General features: G+C 41.6%; 1 protein-coding gene across 1 annotated transcript; it reads left to right on the forward strand.

Moving 5' to 3' along the window:
* The first annotated feature begins 70 nt into the window (after window positions 1-70).
* On the forward strand, window positions 71-23726 carry LOC128453130 (uncharacterized). Its single transcript, XM_053435844.1, has 16 exons — window positions 71-163; window positions 205-349; window positions 887-930; window positions 996-1046; window positions 1169-1255; window positions 1486-1567; window positions 3842-4162; window positions 4552-4812; window positions 5621-5926; window positions 6215-6312; window positions 6394-6440; window positions 8227-8400; window positions 8938-9111; window positions 20718-20891; window positions 21276-21449; window positions 22650-23726. The coding sequence occupies exons 1-16, from the start codon at window positions 71-73 to the stop codon at window positions 22675-22677; spliced, it is 2259 nt and encodes a 752-aa protein (XP_053291819.1). The 3' UTR covers window positions 22678-23726.
* Window positions 23727-24052: the final 326 nt, after the last annotated feature.

Here is a 24052-nt window from a genome sequence, read left to right on the forward strand (position 1 = left end):
GAACAATAGTTGGGCCTACATGTGAAGATAAAGCCTCTAACCACATGTCTTCTTTGTTCTGGAGACAAAGATGAGCTTCCAGAACTCAGTCTTCCAGGGTGGACACAACTTTCAACCCCTATTGGTCACTGTGTGCCCCATGACCCATGAGGTCACCAGGACAGTAAAAGCCCAGTTCCCCCTCTTTTCTACTGACCTCTGCAGGAGGAGGAGGAGGTTCCTCTCCCTGCCCCAGCTCTTTGGACCTCCAAGCAGGCCTGCCTGAAGCAGACTGCTAGAACTTTCCAAAAGGCAGGGACACCAGAGCCTGCCTTAGAACTTCAGCACAAGCAACTGGCCACGACACAAAGTCTGACCAGCAGATGCACAACAACAGGAGCCACAACCAGCAAGACCACTTCACTGGACTTTAAACAGCACCTATTTGAGCTTTCCCCCTTTTCATGAACTGGTAAAAGAACTGGGCTAATTACATTAGGCCAGGGGTCAGCAACCTTTACTATCAAAAGAGCCATTTCGCCTCTTCCTCCAGATAAAACTCTTCTGGAGCCGCAAAATATATTTGATAACACAGCTTATAAAGTTATAAGTATAAAGTAATGTATAAAGTTATACTCAGTGTTGCGCGAGTTTACACTTAAAATGAACTAGTTTGAAGTTCTATTCATGCAGATGAAAATGAACTAGATAAAATTCATATGTAATATTTGTAAATTTTGAATTAAGTTCTCTGTTCCAGAACTGAACTAGTTCACTTTCATTTGTTTCATTTTATATTCACTGGGATGATTTAGAAGATGAACTGACGATCATGAGTTTAGTTGTTAATCGATGGTACTAAATTTCTTGATGTTTAAATGCTTCTCAAGTGTGTGCTGTCTGAAAGAGTATGCAGCCACAGACAGGAAGTACAGAAACCCACGACACAGTGTGAGTCGGTTTGTTGGTGAATAAATGCAGCAGCTGCTCCAGGAAAGCTGAAGTGTGTTTGTTAGGTTCAAATCAACCTGATATCTGAAACATGTCCTGGATGTGGTGAACTCAAGGTCAGGTTCCTCTTTATTTACACCGTGTTCTCTCACTTCTCTCATCCACTGTGATCGTGTAATGATCAGTCGCTGGAGAAGCTTTTGACTCGTTTACTGTTTGTTTGCCTTTATGACTTTAGCTTCAGTTATTAGGAGTTCACCAGGTTTCAGGCCTTATCTTCAGTAACAGACGCGAAGGAGCGGAGGAGCGGAGACCAAGTTGTTCGGTGAGTAAACTTGTTTCTACTATTGACAGGGTTTTACTTCCAGATGTTGGGGGATGGGAGCTCTGTACAGAGTCACTTTCAGTTTGCATTACACGATGTTCACAGTGGGACTCGGAGTTTGTGAGTCTACAGTCTGAACTCTGCAGAGTCTGAACCTCAGCTGCTCTGACTCTGTGTCATGAGTCCAACCAGCTGTTAACTCGTCTCTTCTTCCATTGATCCACATTCAGTTCTCACACAATGAAAGAAAGATGTCTGCGTTCAAGTCCCTGGTTGTGTGGATCCTCATCATGTGGACTTTCACCACAGCAGGTACGTGAAGTCTGATCTTACTATACAGAGTTCGTCACAGTGTAGAGGTTGGAAAAATTCACACTTATAGATAGATTACTTTATTCATCCCCGAAGGGAAATTAAGTCGTCATAGCAGCCGGTACATTTGAATACAATAAAATACAATACAATAGAATAAAATATAAAATATAAAATATTGCAGTAGAAAGAATAAGAACAGAAACACAAGATAAATAGGTAGATAAGGTGCAGTGGCAGATGATGGTAATAGTACTGATGATATGATGGTAAATGTTATTGTTAGACAGTATATAAAAAATAGTACAGTATATATAGTATGTAATGTATATTTATATATGATAGTAATTATACCAATATAATAGCAGTATATAGTAATAATAGCAGCAACAGTATACATAATAATAATAATAGTAAAATATAATAATAATAATAATAACATGTACACATGTATAAATATGTGTATATAGACTTATATATACAAAGAATATACAAAGAGTATGATATAATATATGATATATAGTACGGGTATAAATATAAGTATTTGGCGATACAATAGATAATATAATATACTAGAGTGTGAGAATATGTAAACAGAGTGTGCAAAAGACAATATTATTGTATAAAATGATGAAACATTGATGAAAAACATTTGTTGAAGAAAAACATTTATGATGAAGATAATAAAATAAAAGTATAAAAACACAAACTACTGAAGGTTTCCTTACTATATAAAGATGTGTATGGGAGTAGCATCTGTGTGTGTGTGTGTGTGTGTGTGTGTGTGTGTGTGTGATGTGTGTGTGATGTGTGTGTGTGTGTGTGTGTGTGTGTGTTTGTGTGTGTGTGCGTGTGTGTCTACGTGAGTGAGTGAGCTTTCAAAATGGCGGCTGGCCACAAGAAAGATAACGGACCCCCCTGATGGCGGGGGTCAGAGAGATGTGTTTTCCCCCTAAAGTATTTGTTTGTTTCTCAATTGAATTGTTCACGTTATAGGTCACATTAAAGGCGGAAAAAGTTCAGACAGGATTTACCTTTGTCTCATTTTTAATATCACACAAACCTGGTACAAACCAAAAACATTATATAAGCATTCAATGAGAATTTTAACAGCACATTATTCTATAGTGTTTGTCACGAGTTATAATTTGGATAAAAGTGAAGGAATCTACATGAAAACACTGATATCTGCTTACAATCAGATTTTAATGGTTTATATGCTGCTTATAAACAGCGACTTTCAAGTGTGTTAAGCACTATAATAATAATAATATATGCAGGACAAAAATAAAAGCGAAGATTTCTAATGAGATAAAATGTTTATTCAAAATTCATTAAGTGCAAAGACTATGTGCAGTATGATATTATGAATATTGTTCAGAGGGTTACCTGCTCCTTTAATAGTCGCCTCTTTTAATTTACCTGCTCCTAATAAAGTTAATTTGAATCGACCTCTGGCTCTTGAGAGCTTGTGATCATACATCTCATCGCTCTCGCCAAAGACTTCACAGTAAAATAAGAACTGTACAATGTGGACTTCAACTAGGAGACATTTTGAACATCAAGTCAAAGCTCAATCAAAACAACAACCACTTCCGTTGGTGACCCTTCACAATAAAGGTCCCATACGGTACACCGCTTCGGTTGACAGGAAACACCAATTCACTGACTAAACCTTCACAATAAGGCAACTAAATAAATCAGCTTACATTCACACTGAGTGATGATCATACGGTTCTGCAGCTGAGCCGCGTTTATACCAGAGGTTTATACAGAGGGTTTCTTTTAAGGTGGGTGTGCGCGTGTGTTATTTTGTTTACACAAACACACACACACACACACACACACACAGGATTCTAAAAAATGTATCTTTCTTTACGTCTTAATTTCGAGATCCTAAATTCTCATCGCATAGAATGTTCAGATTTTGCTGAATTTCAAAGTAAATTTTCTAAATGAACATTTCTGTGATCAACACACAACTTTTCCAACTTGGTGTGAATCTGAGCCTCTTTTAGTTCTTATCTTTGGTTTGACAGTAAATGTACGTTACACATTCGACTGCCTCGTGTGGCAGGAGGTTGTTTTTGTGAAAGCAGCTCAGATAAAACTACTGTATGTTAACTGTCAACAGCCAAACAGTCAGACAGTTCCATCAGGATATTTACATTCACAATCCATCTGTGAGCAAAGGCTCTAATTGCACTTTGAAAAAAGCTTCTATTCACCACAGTTGATCCTGAACTGGTTGTTTTTTTACCCGGTGTCTCACAGATGATGAGGTGTCCTGCGTTTTAGAGGAGAGCTGCATCTTACCCTGCAGTTTTCAACCTGGTCCAAACCCAGTCATTTACTGGATGCAGGTGAAACCAGGAAATACTCGTGTCCACTCCTACTACAGTGACAGAGACCAGTTTGTATACCAGAGCGAGCGCTTCAGAGGCCGGACATCGCTGTTCACAGATCAGATCTCCAGTGGAAATGCCTCGATCAGGCTGACGGGGCTGATGCTTCAGGACCGGGGCAAATACGAGTGCTACACCAGCACCATCACTGGAGCCGGCAAGTCGTCATTTATCAACCTGAGAGCAGATGGTAAAGAAACTCACAGTGAAAACAGAACACAAATACTAGAAATGATATTTGTCTCTTATTGCTGTTACCTGGTTTAACATGTACCGTTGGGTTGAGTTGAAGCTGATACTTAAGCATTGGACGTCTCGTTGCTTGCCGGCACCATTACCTCTTTGAAAAATGTTAGTCACTAAAGTGCAATGAATCCTGGGACAGGTTGGACGGGGACGGATCCACTCGTTGGAGCTCGGTCTTCAAATGCAGCCCCTGCATTGAGACACAGCTGATGTCAGCAGCACCACATAATGGCTCATATGTGACGTGTTAAATAATAAGCACAATATGTAAAATTAATGAAGAACTCCATGTGCATGAGCCAAAGATGATCAAAGAGAAATGTTGTGTTGCAGCTCCGGTGCGTCACGTGGACATTGAGCAGGTGGAGGACAGCTTCACCTGCCGCTCAGAGGGGATCTACCCCGAGCCGCAGCTCACCTGGTCCACCAGGCCTCCGTCCAACTTCACCTTTCAGATCCAAACCACAGTGAAGGAGACGGAGCAGCAGCTCTATGAGATCAGCAGCAAACTGATACTGTCAGACAGAGACACTGTTCTGATCTGCAGCATCAGCACTCGCCATGGCAGGAGGAGCGCGGTGTGGTATCAACCCAGTACGTTTGATCTGCTCTATGGAACTGAACCTTTGCTTGTTTCACCTACTGCTGCATATTTATATCTGCTCCTTCAGATAACTTACATTTTATATCAATGCTGATTCTCAATCTTTACTTTGTTTGTTTCTTTGTCTGCTGAACAGATTTCCACTAAACTAGTTTTGAGGATGGAACGTGGGCCACAGGTCCCTCAGTAGAGCTCAGACCTCCACAAGGCCCAACAGTCTCCTTATGAAACCACATTGAAATTCACCAGGCTCAAGATCTGCACCAAATTTCACACACTCATAAATATCAGTCCTGTAAATTTGTCGGATTGTTTTCTCACCTTCATCGGGTATTCGCAGTGAATGTTGAAAAACGTCCTCTCTCACATTGGTAATGTGAGAAAAACAACAAATCCTGGATCCACACAAACATTTGATGAGTTCTTCTCTGAGTCTGACCCACAACACAACTTCCTGCCAAGTTTCATGGAAATCTGTGGAGTAGTTGTTCTGTAATACAACAAACAAATGGAACATTGAACAGATCCATTAGTTTTCTTTCTTTAACATTGGACCTTTCTGGACATTTTCCCTGAGAGGACTGATGTGTGTGAGATGTGGTGCAGCTTGAATTGACTGTTGGGCCTTGGAGGAGATATCAGCTCCACTGAGTGACCTTCTAGCTCAGTTCATCATTCCAAGGCCACACCCTCCTCCACATGAATCATTCTGATGATAGAAAATGTTCAGAAAGTCTCATCAGAGCCTGAAACCCCATTCTGACAACGATGATATCATTTGATCCTTTTTCTTTTCAGCTCCCGTCCATTTGTCACCGTTTAAAACAACAACAACAATCCACTGCACTGCTCCAAACACCAAACCCCCGACACACAGGGTGTGGAAATTCAACCACAGGCAGATCATTGTGAACCAGACCGGGGTCGATGGCCTCCACAGCGTCTCAGAGCAGTGGAGGCAGCAGGTGGAGGATGTGTCAGCGTCAGGCAGCCTCACGCTGCACCACTTAACATCAGATCACCAGGGAACGTTCACCTGTGAACTCAGTAGTGAAGAGGAGACGCACTTCATCAACAGCTACGTGACGATAGAGATAGACAAAGGTAAGATCCCATTAGACGAGAACTGATGAAATCCTCAGAGCGACTGTCAGACCTGAGGCTCGTGCAGTGAGTCCTGGTTCCTCCTGGTGGAGCAGATCCCCCAGAGCTCCTTCCTCCAGCTCATCAGGAGCATCATGTCCACATGTTGTCAGGAGAACAGGAACGAGGAGGCCACACACACACACACACACACACACACACACACACACACACACACTCACTACACTTTACAATGAAGACACATCACTGCACTTTGTTGATGCTACAGTTCTACTCTTTGAATTACAGGTTTTACAGGTTCAGCTGTATCAATTGTGATCGGAGTACTCGTTGTGTGTGTAGCATTAGGAGCTGGAGCAAGATTCTTCTACTTTATAAGACCAAAGGTAAATATTAATACTTACAATAATTCTTCTCTTCATTTATTATGTGATGTTTCTTCTAATGATTATTTCTTTTAAACAAAGCTAAAACGGATCATCCACCATCAGATGCTTCAGATGAATGATTTACAGTAAGTTTACTGTATATTCTGAACTGAGAATTACAATATTCTGCTCTAAAGACTAACCCTGTTATCATGGAGATGCTGTATACTACTTTATTCTTGTCACTTTGCTAAGATGTCGTTATCAAACCCTTGCGGGAAAGAAATGTAACTGAGACTTGATATTTTGCAGTTTAACCATGAACTGTATTATTAATAACACAAACACAAAGAACTAAATTAAGAAATTAAAATGGCTGCAACTGGCTGAATAATCGGGTGGTTGACTGAAATTTGCATCCAAACTACTTCCTACCTACACTGCCTGTCTCACTCCTACAGACAAAGAGTTCAGTCCTTATCACACACAATGGAAGTGAGTGACTGACTCCTGGAGAACTAATGTTCAGTATGAACTTATATACATGGTAATATTCATATTTATGACCATATTGTAATGGAACATTTTATTACATTTCACAGCAAAGACAATTATCAATTCTGGTTCATACAATTCTACCTAGCTGCAGCTAGGGACCAGAGCACCCTGTCACTTAGTCAGACTTGGTCAATGGCACAGAACAATGGAATCACATTTGATTTATACTAAATAAGTCCCTCCTTTCACAGAGGTAGAATGTTTATCCAATCAGTTCTCTGCGTGTTGTCTTCAGGCTTAGATTTGGTCACCTCCAATCTGAATGAAGGACCCCTTCGAAGGTCTCACTACACATCAACATCAGGCATCTGCTTAGACTCCAAGTGTTAAAACCTGTTTTCCCAGAGACCCCTGTCTCTGACTGTAACACCTATGCACTCTATCGCAGACAGTAGGATGGACCCTGCTGTTAAGACCTTTTGTTTCATCAGAGGCACAAAGGAATCTCCAACGAATACACATCTGAGTCTGCCAAGCTGACCCCACATGTTTTCAGTCTTAAACACACAGAAATACATATCAGAATAACATTCCCATCTATAACTGTCATTCCTTGCATGAAACATAACTAAATATAAAATCTGCCATCACAATATTCAAGTCAAAGCCCTGCAGTACCAGAACACTGCAGAACATCGTTGAACTGAGAAGATAAAGATTGAACAGATGCTGTAAATATGAATTAATATTAATGTGAATATTGTGCATGGAACAGATAAAGTTGCACAACTGCATTTCTTTGTGTAAATTTATGCTCGTGCATTCAGCCTTTAATATAAATGACAAAATACATAAATATGAGTGTGACCCTCCTAAGTGGGTTTTTGGAAGATGTCAGGGTGGTGTGTGTGTGGGTGGGTGGGTGTGTGTGTGTGTGTGTGTGTGTGTGTGTGTGTGTGTGTGTGTGTGTGTGTGTGTGTGTGTGTGTGTGTGTGTGTGTGTGTGTGTGTGTGTGTGTGTGCGTGTGTGTTTGCGAGTTCCCAACCTGCGTTTGTACACCACCACCAACCAGTGCAGTGTCCGTCCCTCCAGGTTCGTGACTTGTTGCATTCACAATAATATGAGGTCACTTTAACCTTTGACCTTTGACCACTCAAATCTAATCACTTTATCTTTTAGTCCAACTGGTCTAAATCTGAAGAAATCCCCTGAAGACAGACTTGAGACTTCAAAAGGGCATGAACATGTTGTGTGACCTTGACCTTTGACCTCCTGATCTAATGAGTTCCTCTGTTAGTCTGAATGAACGCTTGAACCAAATCCTGAAAGGATTCTCCTGAGGAGTTTTTAACATGTTCATGAGGCAAAGAGGGGATTTACCAGGGTGAGGGTCACATGATCACGTATATGATCAGATATTTTCTTTACTTACAGATTCGGACATGGTGAACTCACAGAGACTCAGTGTAAAGTCGTGGCCTCAGCTCTGAAGTCAGACCCCTCACATCTGACAAAACTGGATCTGAGTTACAACAAGCTGAAGGATTCAGATGTGAAGCTGCTGTGTTCTGGACTGGAGAGTCCAAACTGTCGATTGGAGACTCTTAGGTCCTTAAATCCTTCTTCACTTTTCAGACTTTCTTTCTTATTGGGTCATTGTTTATTTAAATTGTCTCAGTTCTGCTCTGCTCACTGTCCCTCAGTCATCTGTTACTCACCCAGCCTGTCAGTCACGTCCACCTCATCAACTCCATTCACCTGCACTCACCTGCTCCTGATCACTAAGAAAGTGTCAGTAAATAACATGTGAACTGAGGCCGAGCACTCGTCCTCCTCAGGTTTCAAAATAAGACACATTCTTATTGAAACACGTTGGACAGTTGATAAATATAGAAACAAACAGGAATTGACTGTCAGGAGCCATCTCTACTTTAAATAGGTGTTTAATTACACAAACCTGCTCAGTGACCAAACACACAGAGAAGAGGCTGATGAATGAAACAATGGTCCAACATATCTGATCTGATATTTACCTTCAGGTCACAGACTGGACTGAGGTCAGCAGCATGTTGAGAGTCTTTGTTGACAGGTGACGATCCATAACAACAGGAGGACACATTCAAATATTCATATTTCTTTATCCAGGTTGAGGAGCTGCAGCCTGTCAGAAATCAGCTGTTCTTCTCTGGCTTCAGCTCTGATGTCAAACCCCTCTCATCTGAGAGAACTGGATCTGACTGACAACAACCTGCAGGACTCAGGAGTGAAGGAGCTGTGTGGTTTTCTACAGAGTTCAACCTGTCGACTGGAGACTCTGAGGTCAGTTCAAACTGACTGACTTTTGTAGATCTTTGTAGTATCTATAAAACAGCATTTATACACAATTTATCAAATTTCATTCTTACTTAACATAATTCCTCTTCATACATAACTTAAATCCATTCATTAATTAATCTGTGACATTATAAATATTCAGCTACTTGTTAAAACATTGAGTTTAGTTCTTGATATCCTAAACTGATCTTCAGGACAGACACCGGGTCCAAATAATCTATTTGTACTGAATCAGGACTCGTTTTTAGTCTAAAATGTCTGATTTCATATTTATCTTCCATTATGAGTCTGTGCTGACATGAATATGTGTCTGTTATTTTCACACATGAACTCAGTTTAATTTACAGTTAAGTTTTAATCTTTATCCAGGTTGAGGAGCTGCAGTCTGTCAGAGATCAGCTGTTCTTCTCTGGCTTCAGCTCTGAGGTCAAACCCCTCTCATCTGAGAAAACTGGATCTGAGATACAACGACCTGCAGGACTCAGGAGTGAAGGAGCTGTTTGATCTAAAGCAGAGTCCAACCTGTCAACTGAAGACTCTGAGGTCAGTAGATGGTTGGAGTCAGTCCACGCTGCTTTCAACGGTATTTTACTAAATACAGTCAGTGTCACAGATCCAGGGTCTGTGCTACCAAGCAGGATTTGTGGTTATCAGGTTAACTTCAGGTTTAGTTTTTTTCAGTTCTACGAAGCTCGTCCACTTCTTAACCAGGTAAATCATCATGGTAACTTTTGATGAACGGCTAACCTGCTCCAGTTAAGTTTGAGATCAACCAGTATAGAAGCTCCGCCCACTGACCACAGTGACTCTCCACTGTTGTGTGGTGCACACTCTCCTTGAAGGGACGGATAAGGGAAGTTTAAATCAACATCTGGTTGGTTCAGTTGATCTCTAACTCACCCAGAACATCTCAATCTCTCCAAACTCATCCTGTCTCCAAAACACCAGATGACCTGAGTCAGCATCCTGAAGACAGGTCCATGTGTTTCTATTGAGTAGTGATGTCAGAGGTTTCCACCACAGTGTGTCCTCAGAGACAGTGTGTGTCCTCAGCGTTAGTGTGTGTCCTCAGAGACAGTGAGACAGTGTGTGTCCTCAAAGCAGGGAGACAGTGTGTGTCCTCAGAGTCAGTTAGTGTCCTCAGAGACAGTGGGACAGTGGGTGTCCTCAGAGACAGTGTGTGTCCTCAGAGACAGTGAGACAGTGTGTGTCCTCAGAGCAAGGAGACAGTGTGTGTCCTCAGAGACAGTGAGACAGTGTGTGTCCTCAGAGCAAGGAGACAGTGTGTGTCCTCAGAGTCAGTGAGTGTCCTCAGAGACAGTGGGACAGTGTGTGTCCTCAGAATCAGTTTTTGTCCACAGAGACAATGTGTGTCCTCAGAGGCAGTGTGTGTCCTCAGAGGCAGTGAGACAGTGTGTGTCCTCAGAGCAAGGAGACAATGTGTGTCCTCAGAGGCAGTGTGTGTCCTCAGAGGCAGTGAGACAGTGTGTCCTCAGTCAGTAAAGCTCATTATCGAGGACACATCCTGGGATTCAAACGTTTCTCATCGTGAATCTTCTTCTCTTCCACTCGTCTTGTAAGTAATCAGTGATCAGTGGGACTGAAGCCTCTCCTCATCATCATGGTAACCAGGAGCTCTTTATACAGAGCAGAACCTCTGCTGAGGTCCATCTGTCTCACCTGGTCCCAGTTTGTCCAAAGCAGATGTTCATCAACACACAGTGAAACATGTCTTCCCTTTGACAGCAGTAACTCCACCTCTCAGGTGTCCACTCTGCACTTTGACATAGAGAGGACACACACTGAGCTCTTAGCGTGTTCATTCCAACACGTGAACATGAAACAGAGAGGAAGCTGCTCCACCTCTGAACAGGACTGAAGTCCCTGCTGCTCTTTTTACTGGATGTGCTGCATCACTGACTCACAGCTGATGAAGTGAGTCTCTGTGACACTGATGTCTTCTTCTCTTAACAGGTGGAGGCTGTTTGACTATTCTTATTGAAGGTGAGTGTGAAGAGGACAGTGTGTGTGGACGGAGGCTGAGCTGTGTCCAGAGGATCCAGAGGCTGAAGCAGCAGCAGCTTGTGTGTAGAGCGGCTCTGACTGGGCCTTGCTGCTGGGAGGCAGAGTGGAGACAGAGCTCCAGAGGAATCAGAGGAGGTTGTTGTAATATGTAACTTCACCACTAGATGGCCCTCCACACCGATTGTGTTTATTCACATGAAGAAAGTGTTTATTGAAATGACACAACATGTAACTGTTGCCACTATTTTACTTTAATATGTTGTAAAGGTTTTACAATGTACATTTTGTATTTGTGTATATGTGTGTAATGTGTTTAATTAGTGATAAGACTTTTATTTTGAAGCCTCCACTGAGCTGCTTGTTTGAGAAGAAACACGAAGAAGAAACACGGAGAGGAGACACAGAGAAGCAGGCAGATGTAGTTACACACATGTCTAAGAGTTTGTTAATTAAGGATTAGATAAGGAATAAAGATAAGAAGATTCCTTTTCAGAGCATGCAGCCAACGAGTTTGTTATTTATTTTAACCTTGATTGTAATTATTGATACTGTGTTTACTAACTAGCTAATGTAATATGTTATGTCTTTGTTACCTTGTTTAACTTAGTTTTCACGGTTTGATGTTGAGAACAAGACTTCATTAAAAACCCGTGGAGGAAACCATTTGCTGTCTGACTGTGCTTGGGAGGGAGTCACACAACACAAGCAGAATATATAAACCTTCTATAAGGATTCACATATATGTGTTTAATTTGTTTTATTCTGTTCCACCTTTGTCCCTCAGTAAGTCGTCATGTGTGTATATAACCACATTCTGTGTATATGTTGCTTATGATCTTAAAGTTCCTGGATTCACGTCACATATTGATTTAGTTCAAAACAACACACAATCAAATCACTTTGAGTTTAAAATCTGAGTTTTGTCTTTGACACAAAAGATCAAAACTCTGGACTTTAAAATGGGACGTTTTCATTTCTGCATCAGGTGCAGAGCAGTGGTGGCTTTTCTACTTTTGACCCCCAGGTGGCGCTGTAATATAACAGCAGAACATCCCAGTCAAAGCCTTTATATTCAGTCAAACACTTGGATCATTTCTTCTTTGACAAACTAGATGTAACGAGAAGAAAAACCTCTCAGAGAGAAAAGTTCTGTTTCTACTTGTTTCTGCTTTAATGCTCAATAAACATCCTTCCACCGACTTCACTGGGATCATGACTCTGCTTTTCTTTCCTCTTACAAACAAACTGGTGGAAACATCTCGTCCTTGTTGCAGGTAAAAGAACAAAATCACCAGTTTGACATAATGGAAACAACCAGAAGAAAAGTGAATGAGACATTTACAGTATGAAGAAGATTCGATGAAGAGCAGAGCATCTTTAAGTCTCTGAGGAACATTTAAATATTTTAATAAATATTTTACCATATTTAATAGAAAACTGAGCTGAGGACGTTTTATACAAACGTAGATGAAGATTCTTGTTGTACGTTCTTGACCACCACCTCAGAACAACCACAAGGGGGAGACTGTAGCAGGCCTCTGCGAACAGCAGCATGCTGGGAAATAATTGATGATGGGAGGTTCACAGCAGAGACAAGGGACAGAAAGTGTCTGAGAGATGATGTCCTGAAGACAGTGGACATTTTGGGCATTTTGGGTGTTGAACAGTTTGTGTTATTTTGTGGAGACACTTGTCTCAACATGATGATTTCATGCCCGTCTCAGTTCTTTGTGACTTCAGGATAAGAAAAGTTTGACAGATTCAGTTCCTGACAGGCTCAAGTTCTCACTGTGTGGAGAGGTCATCATGTGACTTTGTTATGATCCTTAACACACGTGTGTCAGTGTAACATGTGACTGTGACGCCATGTTTATCAACACGCTGCTCTAACATCTGTATTTATTAGAATCTGATCTAATCTGCCGCTCTTTCACAAGACGTTCATTAACTGCCTAGTTTCAGGTTTAGTTTAGGCCAGGTTTAAGTTTAGGTGAGTTTAAGTTAAGTTTAGGTTTAGGTTAGTTTAAGCTTGTGTTTAGCTCAGGTTCAAGTTACATTTAACCCCTTTCTCTCCCTCGATGCATGTTTGAGGTAAACCGGAGCAGAGTGAGACATCTGTCTAACTTACGAACATTTCTTAAATGAGAATAGTTATTTGTGTTATTTATTTGTTCTTAAAGAGTTTCGAGGCTTCAGCAGCAGAGGAGTGAGAAGAGAAAAGAGTTTTTATCTGATGATTGACAAAGAGAAAACTACAGGATATCACAAGACTTAGTGTGGAAATGAGGACGGGAGTCGGATGGTGGGGGTGCGAGGAGGAATTAAAGATAATAACAGTTTAAAGATGTCTCACGTTGAATCATTGATTTATCCTCATCATCATGTTCAGGTGAGTGTAGTTTAGTTGTTGACCTCTGATACAAAAGTTCACGCAACGCAGCTTCGGTTGAAATAAAGGAACTAACACATTGTGTCTTTTTGTTTCTCAGGTCAAACATTTTTGTGTCTTTCACGATGAATCAAAGTTTTCAGGTTGTTGTCACCTCGAGACAGTGACTTGATATTTTACAGTTTGTATTATTAATAAGACAAATACTTTAATTTAAAAAAATTGTATATGTCAAATGTAACATCTAATAGTATTTGTTCATTCTGTAAAATTAAAGTTTCTATATCGGCGAACATGAAGCAGATGTGTCTGTGAACGTCTCAGATAATTTCATTTGTTATTTCTTTCATTTATTGGAGGAGATGTTTGTTTCAGGTTTGTGGAGCAAAAGCAAAAGCACAAAGAAATGCATGATATAAAAAAGAAGTTCAATGGATTCAATAAGATTAAGAAAAAAAGAAAATGTCGAGAAGTTGGTTAGTTTCACATCTTCTGCAGTTAGTGTTTATGATTGATGAAGAATAAAAATCCAGGAGATTAAGATGTCAGCAGCTCTGAATTTTCTTAATTTTGTTTACAGCTCAGACAATGAAGAAAGGGATAAGATGACAAACTATGAAAAGAAGGAAATGCTGTCTGAGACAGAAAGACAAACCAATACCTCATGATGAAGAAGAGGATTTGTATTTTATATCTGGTACTGTTTTGTATTTGTACATATTTTTATGAAACTTTACTTCATCGACTCTTCTGGCACACGTTTCATTAACATGTATTTTTATAAATCTGTGTGGTATCTTTCTGTATGTGTATTTTGTCCTCTAGCGCTACCTGCAGTTCCAAGCTCCCATTTATCCACTGAAATCACTAAATTAATCTACAGATGTCTTCTCCTCTGGCTCCACCGTGTGGTCACTGATTATTCCAACACTTCCTGAGATCTTGTGTTGTTCCTCTATGATCATTAACTTCACCCTCGGTGGAAACACTTGTTTCCTTCAGGAGACAGAATCACTCTTTTCTTTTATCCTCCTTCACTGGATCATTTCCTCCTTTACTTCCAGCCCTCGTCCTTTTACAGTGATCATTGATTCCTCTCAACCAGGGGTCAGCAGCAAAATGAACTAGTTCACATTCATATGCAATATTTTAACATTTTGAATTAAGTTCTCGGTTCCAAAACTGAACTAGTTCACTTTCATTTGTTTCATTTAATATTCATTGGGATGATTTAGGAGATGAACTGACAATCATGTGTCTAGTTATTAATCGATGGTACTAAATTTCTTGATGTTTAAATGCCCCGGGGGCGAAGTGATCTGTCTGAAACAGGGTGCAGCCAGAGGGTCAAAGTACAGAAACACACAACACAGTGTGAGTCGGTGTGTTGGTGAACAAGTGCAGCAGCTGCTCCAGGAAAGCTGAAGTGTGTTTGTTAGGTTCAAATCAACCTGATATCTGAAACATGTCCTGGATGTGTTGACCTCGAGGTCAAGCTCCTCTTTATTTACACCGTGTTCTCTCACTTCTCTCATCCACTGTGATCGTGTCGGGATCAGTCGCTGGAGAAGCTTTTGACTCGTTTACTGTTCGTTTGTCTTTATGACTTTAGCTGCGGTTATTAGAAGTTCACCAGGTTTCAGGCCTGTTCTTCAGTAACAGACACGGAGGAGCGGAGACCCGGTTGTTCGGTGAGTGTTTTCTTAACACTTGGGAGCGTTTACAGAGTCACTTTCGGTTTGCATTATGTTCACAATGGAACTTAGAGTCTGTGAGTCTACAGTCTGAACCTCAGCTGCTCTGACTCGGTGTCATGAGTCAAACCAGCTGTTAACTCGTCTCTTCTTCCATTGATCCACATTCAGTTCTCACAGAATGAAGGAAAGATGAATGTGTTCAAGTCTCTGGTTGTGTGGATCCTCATCATGTGGACTTTCACCACAGCAGGTACGTGAAGTCTGATCTTACTATATAGAGTTCGTCACAGTGTAGAGGTTGGAAAAATTCTAACTTATGAAACATTGATGAAAAACATTTGTTGAAGAAAAACATTTATGATGAAGATAATAAAAGTATAAAAACAAAAACAACTGAAGGTTTCCTTATCATATGAAGATGTGTATGGGAGTAGCATGTGTGTGTATGTGTGTCTATGTGAGTGAGTGAGCTTTCAAAATGGCGGCTGGCCACTGGAAAGATAACGGACCCCCCTGGTGGCGGGGGTAGAGATGGGTGGGGAGATGGGTGTGTGTGTGTTGGTGCCAGGTTAGAGGAATTAGCTTGTTGCATGCAGAGAAAGACTGTGAAGAGCATAACATTAACTTTAAAATAACTTACAACCAAAATATCACAGCAACACAAATCAAACGTATAAACATCACCCTGAAACGAACAAACAGGCTTAGCTTAGCCTAATATAATTATTAAGCCCAGCTTTTCTTCAGCTGGAAACAAGGCCTGAGTCAAGGTGGAGGTTTGACAGTAAATGTACGTTACACATTCGAATGCCTCGTGTGGCAGGAGGTTGTTATTGTGAAAGCAGCTCAGATAAAACTACTGTATGTTAACTGTCAACAGCCAAACAGTCAGAAAGTTCCATCAGGATATTCACATTCACAATCCGTCTGTGAGCAAATGCTCTAATTGCACTTTGAAAAAAGCTTCTATTCACCACAGTTGATCCTGAACTGGTTGTTTTTTTACCCGGTGTCTCACAGATGATGAGGTGTCCTGCGTTTTAGAGGAGAGCTGCATCTTACCCTGCAGTTTTCAACCTGGTACAGACCCAGTCATCCACTGGATGCAGGTGGAACCAGGAAACACTCGTGTCCACTCCTACTACAGTGACAGAGACCAGTTTGTATACCAGAGCGAGCGCTTCAGAGGCCGGACATCGCTGTTCACAGATCAGATCTCCAGTGGAAATGCCTCGATCAGGCTGACGGGGCTGCAGCTTCAGGACCAGGGCAGATACGAGTGCTACACCAGCACCTTCACTGGAGCCGGCAAGTCGTCATTTATCAACCTGAGAGCAGCTGGTAAAGAAACTCACAGTGAAAACAGAACAAAAATACTAGAAATGATATTTGTCTCTTATTGCTGTTACCTTGTTTAACATGTGAACTGTTGGGTTGAGTTGAAGCTGATACTTAAGCATTGGACGTCTCGTTGCTTGCTGCCACCATTACCTCTTTGAAAAATGTTAGTCACTAAAGTGCAATGAATCCTGGGACAGGTTGGATGGGGACGGAGCCACTCGTTGGAGCTCGGTCTTCAAATGCAGCCCCTGAATTGAGACACAGCTGATGTCAGCAGCACCACATATGGCTCATATGTGACGTGTTAAATTATTAGCACAATATGTCAAATTAATGAAGAGCTCCACAGTGCATGAGGCAAAGATGATCAATGAGTTATAAAAGATAAATGTTGTCTTGCAGCTCTGGTGCGTCACGTGGACATTGAGCAGGTGGAGGACAGCTTCACCTGCCGCTCAGAGGGGATCTACCCCGAGCCGCAGCTCACCTGGTCCACCAGGCCTCCGTCCACCTTGACCCTTCAGAGCCAAACCACAGTGAAGGAGACGGAGCAGCAGCTCTATGAGATCAGCAGCAAACTGACACTGTCAGACAGAGACGCTGTTCTGATCTGCAGCATCAGCACTCGCAGTGGCAGGAGGAGCGCGGTGTGGTATCAACCCAGTACGTTGAATCTGCTCTATGGAACTGAAGCTTTGCTTGTTTCACCGACTGCTGCATATTTATATCTGCTTCTACAGATAACTTACATTTTATATCAATGCTGATTCTCAATCTTTACTTTGTTTGTTTCTTTGTCCGCTGAACAGATTTCCACTAAACTAGTTGTGAGGATGGAACGTGGGCCACAGGTCCCTCAGTAGAGCTCAGACCTCCACAAGGCCCAACAGTCTCCTTATGAAACCACATTGAAATTCACCAGGCTCAAGATCTGCACCAAATTTCACACACTCATAAATATCAGTCCTGTAAATTTGTCAGATTGTTTTCTCACCTTCATCGGGTATTCGCAGTGAATGTGGAAAAACGTCCTCTCTCACATTGGTAATGTGAGAAAAACATGATCTACACAAACATTTGATGAGTTCTTCTCTGAGTCTGACCCACAACACAACTTCCTGCCAAGTTTCATGGAAATCTGTGGAGTAGTTGTTCTGTAATACAACAAACAAATGGAACATTGAACAGATCCATTAGTTTTCTTTCTTTAACATTGGACCTTTCTGGACATTTTTCCTGAGAGGACTGATGTGTGTGAGATGTGGTGCAGCTTGAATTGACTGTTGGGCCTTGGAGGAGATATCAGCTCCACTGAGTGACCTTCTAGCTCAGTTCATCATTCCAAAGCCACACCCTCTTCCGAGCCTGAAACCACATTCTGACAACGATGATATTATTTGATCCTTTTTCTTTTCAGCTCCTGTCCATTTGTCACCATTTAAAACAACAACAACAATCCACTGCACTGCTCCAAACACCAAACCCCCGACACACTGGGTGTGGAAATTCAACCACAGGCAGATCATTGTGAACCAGACCGGGGCCGACGGCCTCCACAGCGTCTCAGAGCAGTGGAGGCAGCAGGTGGAGGATGTGTCAGCGTCAGGCAGCCTCACGCTGCACCACTTATCTTCAGATCACCAGGGAACGTTCACCTGTGAACTCAGTAGTGAAGAGGAGACGCACTTCATCAACAGCTACGTGACGATTGAGATAGACAAAGGTAAGATCCCATGAGATGAGAACTGATGATGAAATCCTCAGAGCGACTGTCAGACCTGAGGCTCGTGCAGTGAGTCCTGGTTCCTCCTGGTGGAGCAGATCCCCCAGGGCTCCGTCCTCCAGCTCATCAGGAGCATCATGTCCACATGTTGTCAGGAGAACAGGAACGAGGAGGCCACACACACACACACACAGACACACACACACTACACTTTACACTGAAGACACATCACTGCACTTTGTTGATGCTACAGTTCTACTCTTTGAATTACAGGTTTTACAGGTTCAGCTGTATCAATTGTGGTCGGAGTCCTCGTTGTGTGTGTATCATTAGGAGCTGGAGCAGGAATCTTCTACTCTATAAGACCAAAGGTAAATATTAATACTTACAATAATTCTTCTCTTCATTTATTATGTGATGTTTCTTCTAATGATTATTTCTTTTAAACAAAGCTAAAACGGATCATCCACCATCAGATGCTTCAGATGAATGATTTACAGTAAGTTTACTGTATATTCTGTACTGAGAATTACAATATTCTGCTCTAAAGACTAACCCTGTTATCATGGAGATGCTATATACTACTTTATTCTTGTCACTTTGCTAAGATGTCGTTATCAAAACCTTACGGCAAAGAAATGTAACTGAGACTTGATATTTTGCAGTTTAACCATGAACTGTATTATTAATAACACAAACACAAAGAACTAAATTAAGAAATTAAAATGGCTGCAACTGGCTGAATAATCGAGTGGTTGACTGAAATTTGCATCCAAACTACTTGAGGCCTCCTGAGGTCACCTGTCCTACAGACAAAGAGTTCAGTCCTTATCACACACAATGGAAGTGAGTGACTGACAGCTGGAGAACTAATGTTCAGTATGAACTTATATACATGGTAATATTCATATTTATGACCATATTCAAGTCAAAGCCCTGCAGTACCAGAACACTGCAGAACATCGTTGAACTGAGAAGATAAAGATTGAACAGATGCTGTAAATATGAATTAATATTAATGTGAATATTGTGCATGGAACAGATAAAGTTGCACAACTGCATTTCTTTGTGTAAATTTATGCTCGTGCATTCAGCCTTTAATATAAATGACAAAATACATAAATATGAGTGTGACCCTCCTAAGTGGGTTTTTGGAAGATGTCAGGGTGGTGTGTGTGTGTGTGTGTGTGTGTGTGTGTGTGTGTGTGTGTGTGTGTGTGTGTGTGTGTGTGTGTGTGTGTGTGTGTGTGTGTGTGTGTGTGTGTGTGTGTGTGTGTGTGTGTGTGTGTGTGTGTGTTTGCGAGTTCCCAACCTGCGTTTGTACACCACCACCAACCCGTGCAGTGTCCGTCCCTCCAGGTTCGTGACTTGTTGCATTCACAATAATATGAGGTCACTTTAACCTTTGACCTTTGACCACTCAAATCTAATCACTTTATCTTTTAGTCCAACTGGTCTAAATCTGAAGAAATCCCCTGAAGACAGACTTGAGACTTCAAAAGGGCATGAACATGTTGTGTGACCTTGACCTTTGACCTCTGACCACCTGATCTAATGAGTTCTTCTGTTAGTCTGAATGAACGCTTGAACCAAATCCTGAAAGGATTCTCCTGAGGAGTTTTTAACATGTTCATGAGGCAAAGAGGGGATTTACCAGGGTGAGGGTCACATGATCACGTATATGATCAGATATTTTCTTTACTTACAGAGTCGCTGGTGGTGAACTCTCAGAGACTCAGTGTGAAGTCGTGGCCTCAGCTCTGAAGTCAGACCCCTCACATCTGACAAAACTGGATCTGAGTTACAAAAAGCTGAAGGATTCAGATGTGAAGCTGCTGTGTTCTGGACTGGAGAATCCAAACTGTCGACTGGAGACTCTGAGGTCCTTAAATCCTTCTTCACTTTTCAGACTCTTTCTTATTGGGTCATTATTTATTTAAATTGTCTCAGTTCTGCTCTGCTCACTGTCCCTCAGTCATCTGTCACTCACCCAGCCTGTCAGTCACGTCCACCTCATCAACTCCATTCACCTGCACTCACCTGCTCCTGATCACTAAGAAAGTGTCAGTACATAACATGTGGACTGAGGCTGAGCACTCGTCCTCCTCAGGTTTTCAAAATAAGACACATTCTTATTGAAACACGTTGGACAGTTGATAAGTATAGAAACAAACAGGAAGTGACTGTCAGGAGCCATCCCTACTTTAAACAGTGTTTAATTACACAAACCTGCTCAGTGACCAACACACAGAGAAGAAAGAGATGAATGAAACAATGGTCCAACATATCTGATCTGATATTTACCTTCAGGTCACAGACTGGACTGAGGTCAGCAGCATGTGAAGAGTCTTTGTTGACAGGTGACGATCCACAACAACAGGAGAACACATTCTAATATTCGTATTTCTTTATCCAGGTTGAGGAGCTGCAGCCTGTCAGAGATCAGCTGTTCTTCTCTGGCTTCAGCTCTGAGGTCAAACCCCTCTCATCTGAGAGAACTGGATCTGACTGACAACAACCTGCAGGACTCAGGAGTGAAGGAGCTGTGTGGTTTTCTACAGTGTTCAACCTGTCGACTGGAGACTCTGAGGTCAGTTCACACTGACTTACTTTTGTAGATCTTTGTAGTATCTATAAAACAGCATTTATACACAATTTATCAAATTTCATTCTTACTTAACATAATTCCTCTTCATACATAACTTAAATCCATTCATTAATTAATCTGTGACATTATAAATATTCAGCTACTTGTTAAAACATTGAGTTTAGTTCTTGATATCCTAAACTGATCTTCAGGACAGAGACCGGGTCCAAATAATCTATTTGTACTGAATCAGGACTTGTTTTTAGTCTAAAATGTCTGATTTCATATTTATCTTCCGTTATGAGTCTGTGCTGACATGAATATGTGTCTGTTATTTTCACACATGAACTCAGTTTAATTTACAGTTAAGTTTTAATCTTTATCCAGGTTGAGGAGCTGCAGTCTGTCAGAGATCAGCTGTTCTTCTCTGGCTTCAGCTCTGAGGTCAAACCCCTCTCATCTGAGAAAACTGGATCTGAGATACAACGACCTGCAGGACTCAGCAGTGAAGGAGCTGTTTGTTCTAAAGCAGAGTCGAACCTGTCGACTGGAGACTCTGAGGTCAGTAGATGGTTGGAGTCAGTCCACGCTGCTTTCAACAGTATTTTACTAAATACAGTCAGTATCACAGATCCAGGGTCTGTGCTACCAAGCAGGATTTGTGGTTATCAGGTTAACTTCAGTTTTAGTTTTTTCAGTCCTACGAAGCTCGTCCACTTCTTAACCAGGTAAATCATCATGGTAACTTTTGATGAACGGCTAACCTGCTCCAGTTAAGTTTGAGATCAACCAGTATAGAAGCTCCGCCCACTGACCACAGTGACTCTCCACTGTTGTGTGGTGCACACTCTCCTTGAAGGGACGGATAAGGGAAGTTTAAATCAATGTCTGGTTGGTTCAGTTGATCTCTAACTCACCCAGAACATCTCAACCTCTCCAGACTCATCCTGTCACCAAAACACCAGATGACCTGAGTCAGCATCCTGAAGACAGGTCCATGTGTTTGTATTGAGTAGTGATGTCAGAGGTTTCCACCACAGTGTGTGTCCTCAGAGACAGTGTGTGTCCTCAGCGTTAGTGTGTGTCCTCAGAGACAGTGAGACAGTGTGTGTCCTCAGAGCAAGGAGACAGTGTGTGTCCTCAGAGTCAGTGAGTGTCCTCAGAGACAGTGGGACAGTGTGTGTCCTCAGAATCAGTTTTTGTCCACAGAGACAATGTGTGTCCTCAGAGGCAGTGTGTGTCCTCAGAGGCAGTGAGACAGTGTGTCCTCAGTCAGTAAAGCTCATTATCGAGGACACATCCTGGGATTCAAACGTTTCTCATCGTGAATCTTCTTCTCTTCCACTCGTCTTGTAAGTAATCAGTGATCAGTGGGACTGAAGCCTCTCCTCATCATCATGGTAACCAGGAGCTCTTTATACAGAGCAGAACCTCTGCTGAGGTTCTGCTCTGTCTCTCTGTCTCACCTGGTCCCAGTTTGTCCAAAGCAGATGTTCATCAACACACAGTGAAACATGTCTTCACCTGTGACAGCAGTAAATCCACCTCTCAGGTGTCCACTCTGCACTTTGACATGCAGAGGACACACACTGAGCTCTTAGCGTGTTCATTCCAACACGTGAACATGAAACAGAGAGGAAGCTGCTCCACCTCTGAACAGGACTGAAGTCCCTGCTGCTCTTTCTACTGGATGTGCTGCATCACTGACTCACAGCTGATGAAGTGAGTCTCTGTGACACTGATGTCTTCTTCTCTTAACAGGTGGAGGCTGTTTGACTATTCTTATTGAAGGTGAGTGTGAAGAGGACAGTGTGTGTGGACGGAGGCTGAGCTGTGTCCTGAGGATCCAGAGGCTGAAGCAGCAGCAGCTTGTGTGTAGAGCGGCTCTGACTGGGCCTTGCTGCTGGGAGGCAGAGTGGAGACAGAGCTCCAGAGGAATCAGAGGAGGTTGTTGTAATATGTAACTTCACCACTAGATGGCCCTCGCTACCGATTGTGTTTATTCACATGAAGAATGTGTTTATTGAAATGACACAACACAAGCAGAATATATTAACCCTTTATAAAGAGTCACATATATGTGTTTAAGTTTTTTTTATTCTGTTCCACCTTTGTCCCTCAGTAAGTCATCATGTGTTTATATAACCACATTCTGTGTATATTTTTGTTTATGATCTTAAAGTTCCTGGATTCACGTCACAAATTGATTTAGTTCAAAACAACACACAATCAAATCACTTTGAGTTTAAAATTAGAGTTTTGTCTTTTACACAAAAGATCAAAAGTCTGGACTTAAAAATGGGACGTTTTCATTCCTGCATCTGGCGCAGATCAGTGGTGGCGTTGCTACGTTTTGACCCACAGGTGGCGATGTAGTAACAGGAAGAACATCCCGGTCAACGCCTTTATATTCAGTCTATGAGTCAAACACATGGATCATTTCCTCTGTGACAAACCAAATGTAACGAAAAGAAAAACATCTCAGAGAGAAAAGTTGTGTTTCTAAGAAAATGTCCTGATGTTAGAGAGTTTCACATCTTCTGCAGTTTGTGTTTATGACTGATGAAGAATACAAATCCAGGAGATTAAGATTTCAGCAGCTCTGAATTTTCTTAATTTTGATTACACCTCAGACAATGAAGAAAGTGATGAGAACACGAACCATGAAAAGAAGGAAATGCTGTATGAGAAAGAAAGACAAACAAATACCTCAGGATGAAGAAGAGGATTTGTATTTTATATCTGGTAGTCTTTTGTATTTGTTCATATTTTTATGAAACTTTACTTCATCGACTGTTATGGCAAATTAAATTTTTTATTAAAATGTATTTTTATAAATCTGTGTTGTATCTTTCTGTATCTGACACATTTTGGATTTGACTCATCAGGGGATGACAAGCTTAAATACAGAGCAGAGGATGACTGCTCATTACTTTGGTGACTTCTATCTTGTCCTCTAGCGCCACCTGCAGTTCCGAGCTCCCATTTATCCACTGAAATCACTAAATTAATCTACAGATGTCTTCTCCTCTGGCTCCACCGTGTGGTCACTGATTGTTCCAACACTTCCTGAGATCTTGTGTTGTTCCTCTATGATCATTAACTTCACCTTCAGAGGAAACACTTGTTTCCTTCAGGAGACAAAATCACTCTTTTCTTTTATC

Source organism: Pleuronectes platessa, chromosome 12 (assembly GCF_947347685.1).
Source record: "Pleuronectes platessa chromosome 12, fPlePla1.1, whole genome shotgun sequence".
NCBI classification, from domain to species: domain Eukaryota; kingdom Metazoa; phylum Chordata; class Actinopteri; order Pleuronectiformes; family Pleuronectidae; genus Pleuronectes; species Pleuronectes platessa.